The 8,291-nt window shown below is 41.3% G+C and overlaps 1 protein-coding gene across 1 annotated transcript in view; it reads right to left on the reverse strand.

Annotated features, from left to right (window-relative positions):
• Positions 1-4,473: 4,473 nt before the first annotated feature.
• Positions 4,474-8,291, reverse strand: part of LOC107699675 (protein FAM172A-like) — a 59,261-nt gene continuing 55,443 nt past the window's right edge. The window contains exon 7 of the mRNA XM_016501011.1: positions 4,474-4,586. Coding sequence (XP_016356497.1) covers positions 4,474-4,586 — 113 coding nt within the window. The remainder of the gene's footprint in view (positions 4,587-8,291) is intronic.

Below are 8,291 nucleotides of genomic sequence, written 5' to 3' on the forward strand. Positions count from 1 at the left end.
GAGGGAGAGAGAGAGAGAGAGAGAGAGAGAGAGAGCGCGCACTTCTGTTGTGTGATCTTTATTGATGTTCGCTCGCTTAGCACGCATCATTTGGATTACAACTAAATCGTAAATATAAGACAATTTATAGGGGCATTCACTATAAACGTCATTTATTTTCACTCTTAAGCATACACGACTTTCTGGCGAAAGTGAAACTAACAGCCTGTGTGAAATGTGCTAGGCTGTACTGTACTTGTTCTGACACAGTTTAACTCTGAGTTCTTGTCATATTTTATTACCATTTTCTAAACTATAGCGAATAAACTGTGATAATGTGAGAAATGTTGAAGGTGTCTGAATAAATTTTGGTTTGACTGTATCTATTTGATAAATGAAGTTAACCAACTAACATTATACATACTCTTTTGGTTTCTGTACCCAATATTTAAAAAATTGACAAATGCAATGAAAATATTGGTATCGGTACTTGGTATAGGCAAGTACCAAAAATAAAAGTATCAGTATTGGGCGAGTACTGGAAAAAGTGGTATCGGTGCATCCCTAATTATTATGGTGGTTGTCAGTATATGTTAAAGGTACAAAACACATTTTCTTGTTTGTAAATTACAGTTTTATACTGTAAAATTTACAATTTGTTCTGTAAATGTGTTTACAGTTTTTCTGTATTTCTTTACAAAATAATTTTGTAAAAAACTACAGAATTGTGTAGGAAAATAGGAGCTTCTATGAAAATAAATTAAGTAATCAATAACATTATAGTAATGCACTGTCCGCAGTCAGTCATGATTAAAGGAACAGTTCACCCAAAAATTTACATTTTGTCATCATTTACTCACCTTTATGTTGTTCCAAACCTGTATAAATTTCTTTCTTATGTTGAACACAAAACAAGATATTTTGAAGAATTTTGAAGAACCAAATAGTTGTTGGTCCCATTGACCTCCGTAGCATGGAAGTCAATGGGGACCATCAACTGTTTGATTACCAGCATATCTTCTTTTATGTTCAACATAAGAAAGAAATTAATACAGGTTTGGAATGACATGGGGGTGAGTAAATGATGACTAAATTTTCATTTTTGGGTGAACTATCCCTTTTATGTGATTTCATGAGTGAAAGACTCTTATAACAGCCAGGATACCATGATAAAGTGTATTGGAGAGTAGCATTCTGCTGGTCATGTGACCAACAACATGGCCGCCCCATGAGCCAATCGCTCAACACAAAATAAATCAGCTTTAGGCTCCTAAATACAATTTAGGATACAAATGCAGAATGGTTTGTTTGGCCTTTCAACACATATAATTTGTTACTTATTTTAGCCTAGCCACAATTAATTGTCCTAGGTTTGTCCTGTCTACTTGTCTATCAAAACTAGCAGCAGACAGCCATTCTGTAAATCTTTAAACCAGTTAACTTCACACAAACCCTCTCTACTTACACAACACGCACTCATTACTCCGACATCAGTACAAACACAGAAGGACAAGAATGGCTACCTGGCAAAATGATGCATGGAACGTGAGCTGGTGGGAGAAAAAAAAAATATCAGCAAAACAATTTAAAAAGTGCATATGCTACGCAACTCCTGATATTACCATCTAATCCCACTACACCACACGAAAGCTGAATTCTCAGCCGGTTCTCTATCAAAACATCACTCCTGAGCGAGACATGGACCATTGCGCAAAATTAGCCGTCACCCTTTCCTCAAAATCTTTGTTAATCTCGTTTCCAGTGTTTGTGGATTTATCAGCACATGCATCAATGTCAGCTCCTTGGTTACTGAGGCGCACTACACGGGAGAAGATATAATTAAAACTGTTTGGGTGCCGAGCGAGGGGAGGGGTGAGGGTGGGTGGGCGGCAATGCAACATTGACGTCTTGTTTGCTTCGTCTTCGTCTCCTTACCCCCTGAGAGTCGCGCACGCATACAGCCGACGATAACAAATACACTGGTAGGATGAATTCGCTAGCTCTGACATCTCAGGTCAGCGAGTGGCAGCACTTTAATGATGGAAGTTTATGCGAGAGTCCATCCTGTGCTTCGGTTCAGCCTTTAAATATCTATAGAAAAACAACATTTCTAGTACAGCCATCAAACTGACCATGAGATGTCTCATTATTGTGTTAGAAAATGTAGCAGAGCAAAAAAAAAGGCACAGAAAAGTGAATAAACATATAAACCCACACCTATAAACAAACATATTGACTACAAAACAACTCTCTTCAGACAAGTCCATAGCATCGAAACAATAATAGTTCCGTAGTATCTGTGGCATTCACAAATACGCGGTCTGCAGCTATTTAAACTCTGTGCTTCCCTCCCAGCCTCCACTAACCAGCAATTGTGTCTTTTCTTTCTATTTCTAGTACCTGCCAAAGAGTGCACACATTAACAATTCAAAACCCCCAGTCTTCAGTTTCTGCCGTTGGGACCAGGAGAATGAAATGTCCCAGAGAGTCCTCCCTGAATGTGGCCACAGCAGCACACAGACCCGGTGGCTCAATGACACCTTGCCAGACAGTATACATGATCACAAGAGACAGAAACTGAAAAATAGACTCGTATGTAAAATACATTCAGCTGTGGATGGGGGGAGAAAAAGTTCAGCATACACTGAGACAAGCTCCCCAGAGAAACTCGAACATGAGTGTTTGCGAGAGAGAACTCGTTTTTAAGTTACACTTACACTCATACAATAACATTCAAAGAAACTCGGCATGCTTATGTTGAATATGTAGTAAAGAAAGATAAATAATATTCCAAGGTTGTGTATAACTCCTCATATTTGCTAAAAGATGCTGTTGACTGGCACAGGAAATCATGTGAATGCCTTCGAAAATTTAAAAGTAAAGATTTATAAATGAAAATTAAACATTCTGATTTTAAAACTGTCACTCTGCTGCGTCATTTTCAATCATTAAACTTGTTTGAAAAAACTCAATTGCTCTCTAACAAGGTTAAGCCGTAGGTTTTGGGGACAGAAATTCTTTAAAATAAATAAACAGACAAACACAAAATACAAAAGTCAATTTAAAGGTGCAAATTTCACCTTTCAACACTCTCATAAATTAGGAGGAATTAATTAAAGAGGCAGAATTTTTAAGGAATTTTCTATTTAAAATCATGCAAGAGAACACAGAAGTCCCTCTAACTCACTCATTTACATCAATGCACTTACTATTGAAATGTGAAAGTTGGACTACTTTTCTAGGTGGATGGACTTGAGACTTTTGCATTACCAACTAATTCCTCTTCCATCATATCTGTTCTTGGTGTCGTTTTGTGAATATTGTTAAAAGACTCTTAACTTCAATCATGCCAGTCTCATGCTAACACATTTGTACCCATCACCATTCCATTTTTCCCCCATTTTAGACAAGTGAAAATAATTTTCTGTGGTAATCGACAGCATTGAGTCGCAACATTCCTTTAAGTGTTCACCTTCAACAAAGAGAAGCACCGGCCTCTGTCACGCTAAGCCGGTAAGTGAGTTAACAGCATGCACTTGAGGCATCTTTTTCTTCCTCAACACTCCTCTTCCTCTTTCAGATCTGAGCGCACAGACTCCTCTCTCTCAGTACAGCCAATAATCAATGCCATTTCAGGTCAACCCTCCGCCGAGCCTCTGACCAGACCTCTCGCTTTCATTCCCTGCCGGCTGGGTACGGCAAGGCTCATTAAAAGTTCAGAGTGGCTTACTTGCTGAAACATTCATCAGCTCTAAATAAACAAGCTCTTTGGAGGGCAGGACAGCTTCTTTGGCTGCAGCGGCTAGACTCTGCAGAGTTTTAATTAAATTGGCAGGCCAGGCAGCGGTAGAGCGGGAGGCCATGCAGAGGCCGTCGCGTGAGGGCAGGCGCTGCGATCTTTGGCCCGTTCTGAGCGCACAGACTCCTCTCTCTCAGTACAGCCAATAATCAATGCCATTTCAGGTCAACCCTCCGCCGAGCCTCTGACCAGACCTCTCGCTTTCATTCCCTGCCGGCTGGGTACGGCAAGGCTCATTAAAAGTTCAGAGTGGCTTACTTGCTGAAGCATTCATCAGCTCTAAATAAACAAGCTCTTTGGAGGGCAGGACAGCTTCTTTGGCTGCAGCGGCTAGACTCTGCAGAGCTTTAATTAAATTGGCAGGCCAGGCAGTGGCAGAGCGGGAGGCCACGCAGAGGCCATTGCGCGAGGGCAGGCGTTGCGATTTTTGGCCAGTCGAGGCCCTAAGATCTCACATTCGCCGACAGAGATCTCAGGAATCACTCTTTTCCTGTTTCCGTCCATCTCTCGGTGATGAAGGAGGACAGAGCTTTAAGTGTAAGTCGCCGGTGTGGCGGGTCACTTATTCCCCTCTTCATTAGCGAGAAAATGGACTCTCGTAAACGCTTGTTAAAATCCCTACCTACACACCCCCGGTTAATGCCGGCCATCCATTTGTGTCCGTTTTAGCCGCCTGACAACGCTTTACGGGAAGATTAATTATCCTGTGTCAGGCGACGACCAACCCCTGTCTCTCTCTCATTTCCTTTCTTCTTGGCCACAGATGCAATAATGGAGCCTGTCTTTGTCGTAACAGTGTGATTAGCGCCTAAGAAAGAAAAAAAATAAAGAGGGTGAAAGAATAGGAGAAAAGAAGAGAGGGGACAATGGGAAAAAAGGAACACTGCACTTCACAACTTTACACAAACGTAGATTGGGACCTGTGAATCCGAAACACTTGATGACATGAAGTGGGGTTATTAATTAATGAGGGGGGAGAGAAAATGTAATGAATGGCTTATTAATATCGGCCATTTCTTTATTTTTCTCAAACGACACATTATTTCCCCATTTGTCGAGACGGACGGGGGGAGCGGCGGACCCTGGGTGCGTTCCGTCATCTTGGGCCCTCTGGCCATCCCTCTTGCTTATAGAAGTGACAATGTAAAGTGCTCGTCTCACTCCCTGAGCCGAATATAATGGCTGCTCATTACCTGGCCATTCCCAGACACGGCCTCGCTCCGAAGCGATGAAACGCAAGCCTCGCACAGCCTTTCAGAAGCAGGGGAGTTGCCCATGAGAGTTTGATTGAGGACAAAATACCCCTCTTTTATTCTTGTCTATTTCTCCACTCTTTCTTTCCCAGCCTGATTACTCCGAGGGAAGCCCGACTCACAGGCATTCCCCTTTTCCAGCACGTCCCCCCACCACCCCCGAACAAAAAGAAAAAACGAGCCAGAGGGGCACTGAAGGAGGAAGGAGGGGGGCCGCTGAGTGACTGGGTGCTGTCTCATTAAAAGCTGGCGATTGTCTAATTGTCTCAAGCGGACCTCCGAGAGACTAGTATATTATACTCATCGCAATTAACCAAACAAAAGAGTTTAACCGCCCAGGCACTGGGGCCTAGGCAGAGACACGAAAGAGAAGAAGGTATTCCGGCACGGCTGCGAAATGAGGGGAGGGGCCCAATTTGGGTCTTCAGACGGGAGGGGGACGTGGCCCTGATTGGCCAGATGTCTCGAGGAGATGGCTACGAGGAGCGGCTGGCCCACAGAGAAGGGGCGGGGGGTGGTTCTCGCTCGGGCCGCAAGCATGTGCTCATTTGCGGCGCACCTTTGTGTCGGACCTGTCTGTTTACAGCTCAGGCATGGGCCTAAACACTCCCAGCCTCCATTCACACCACTCGCCTTTCAGCCCTCACAGAAGCAGCCCCTTAAACCCACTTCACTACCATTTTCCCTCTCTCTCCCATCTACTTTTTGTCCTCTCTTCCATTACATCAAACGCAGGAACAAAGGCCGCAGAACAGAAACCTCGGCCGCAGAATAGACCCATCACAAATATTAATTTGAAAAGGTGTTGAAGTGCAGAATCTACTTTTATGCACAAGGACAACTTGGGATCTCTTTTTTCCCTCGTTCCCCCCACCCTCCCGCTCTCTTCTTCAGCGGGGGGATTCCTTATGAGCTGCAATGAGCTTGGTTTTCAGCTGCGAAAGAAGAGGCAAAGAGGCTGGGAGTGCAATTATCCATCAGCAAAGGCTTCGGATTCAGACGGGCTAAAGACTCCACACTGGCCATTATGAGAGAGGGAGCTGTGAGGCTGCATTCACTCCTGCACATCTATTAAAGTGCAGAGGACAGACACTCTCGCACACACACCGTCCCACATACAAACTCACTATTGGACATGCTACCATTTGACAAAAAGCAAAAAAGACAAATGACAACAAATGTTATCGTATAACCAAATATACGCTCTTTTTTTTCATCAGAAATGTCTAAACAACCCCGTTTCAACAAGATAAATTTACCTGAGAAGTGAAGACTTGCTTTCAGACCATGTATCATGAATTAACTTTTCTTACTCAACTGGCAAATAGGTGAATATGTTATAATTAGATTCAATTTATTAACATTATAACTTGAAATGCTAAAAAAAGATTTTTATATGATTAATAAATCTAATAAATGCTCTAAAGGTATTGCTCTCTTACTTCATTTATTTTAACTGTAAACATTACCACAAATATTAAGTGCAAAACGTTCCTTTTTTATAGTGTAAACCTTACAGATTTGTTAGATTTTATAGATATAAAATATGTGAAAAGCATAAGACTGCATTGGATATCAAGATATCAAAACTTTACTGAAACACTTAGAAAGCAAGTAAAGAATGGGGTACTTTTAGGTTAGTTTTATAGCACTTTTGCATTCCTTTTTGCTTGAAAAGCTTGAAAGCTAGTCACCATAAACTTGGAAAAGTGCGACCAGCACAATATTAAAACCTTTCCTTTTGTGTTGTAGAGAAAAAAAAAATCAAATCAAATGGGTTTGGAACTACATGACAGTGAGTAAATGATGACAAATGTGTTTTTTTAGGTGAACGATCCCTTAAAGAATGAGAATTATCTATTTAAACTCATGCAATATTTATCCAGGTGCTGTGGATGATAATGCAAAAGGGAATTTAAAGCCATTGGATTAGGTAATTAAACCCACCCCAACGTCTTTGTGTAAGATGTTGTTTCCGATCGGTTGAATGTCTAAACTGGCAGAGGGCGAGAGATACAGAGTTGAAAAGTTGAATCTGCCTGTGAGAACTGTCATTTGTGTAGCTCATGTTCTCAGGGTCAAGCTAGCTCATCATCCATAGAGAGGATTTTCTCAAGGAAGGGAAATAAGGCTGGTCAGTATAATAATCATGTGGAGTCACTCAATGAGAATGTGTATCTTAGGTTTGTCTTTCTTTCTCTCTCTCTTTTTACACTATTATCCTCCTGCTAAAGCACTAATTAAATGAATCTAACAACAAAAATGGAAAATTTCGCCCATGTCAATCCAACGACCAGTAATAGTGCTCAGAATCCATGTACTTCTCCAGCTTAAACACAAGATGATAAATCATTTTCTTATAATCTAGATCCTGCTTTGTAATGCTGTACACGTGGAGTGCATGGAGCTCCAGATTTCTGATCGAAAACAGAACTGCCACAGCTAAGATCAAACCATCTCTGTGTGTTGGCAGCCCCAATAGCTGGGGCCCCTCCACAGGACCCAACCTCCAAGCACTGATCTCTGGGGCACGACAAAACAGCCAGCAGGGATCTCCATCTTATTCAAAGCATTAACCATCCCTCTATCCCTCCCTCTCTTCTTTTCAAACACATATACACATACAATTAATGGTAATCTGCTTAGTCCGGTAGATCGGGGTGGGTTTGCTAACATTTGCGGCAAACAGTTCTTTTTGAAGAGAAGCGAAAAGAAGGAAAGGCGGTTGAGGTCTCCAGGTGTCCAGTAATAGTCCGTAGAATTGGTTATTATTTGCCTCAGCCGCACGCTAAGACTTAAATATTTCACACACTATATTTGTTCGGTGTCCAGAGAGGCCGAAATAAGAGGGAGAAAAGAGGAAACACAGAAAGCAAAACTATCACTGCCTTCAGGATTCATCAAAGAGCAGAATGATGTGAGAGACAAAGGAGAAATTAAATATACACAGTAAAAAATAAGTGTAATTTTAACTGTAAAACTTTGTAAAAACACTACGGAAAAAAACTGTTAATAGGTTAACAGTAAGTTCCCGTACTATATACAGGGAAAAACGGTAACATATCTAACCAGAAATTTCATGTAATTTTACAGTAAAATGCTGTTAATTTTACAGTTTTTAGAAGTAAAAATAACAAATCAATGTATAATTTACAGTCAAAAACTGTAAACTGATATTCCCAGAATTCCCTGCATGACACTCCACATTTGAAAGTATTTTGTTTAAATAATCATGTTTTTTTAATAGTTTTTGTTATTAG

The sequence above is a fragment of the Sinocyclocheilus anshuiensis genome, unplaced genomic scaffold (assembly GCF_001515605.1).
Source record: "Sinocyclocheilus anshuiensis isolate Anshui unplaced genomic scaffold, SAMN03320099.WGS_v1.1 scaffold278, whole genome shotgun sequence".
Lineage (NCBI taxonomy): Eukaryota > Metazoa > Chordata > Actinopteri > Cypriniformes > Cyprinidae > Sinocyclocheilus > Sinocyclocheilus anshuiensis.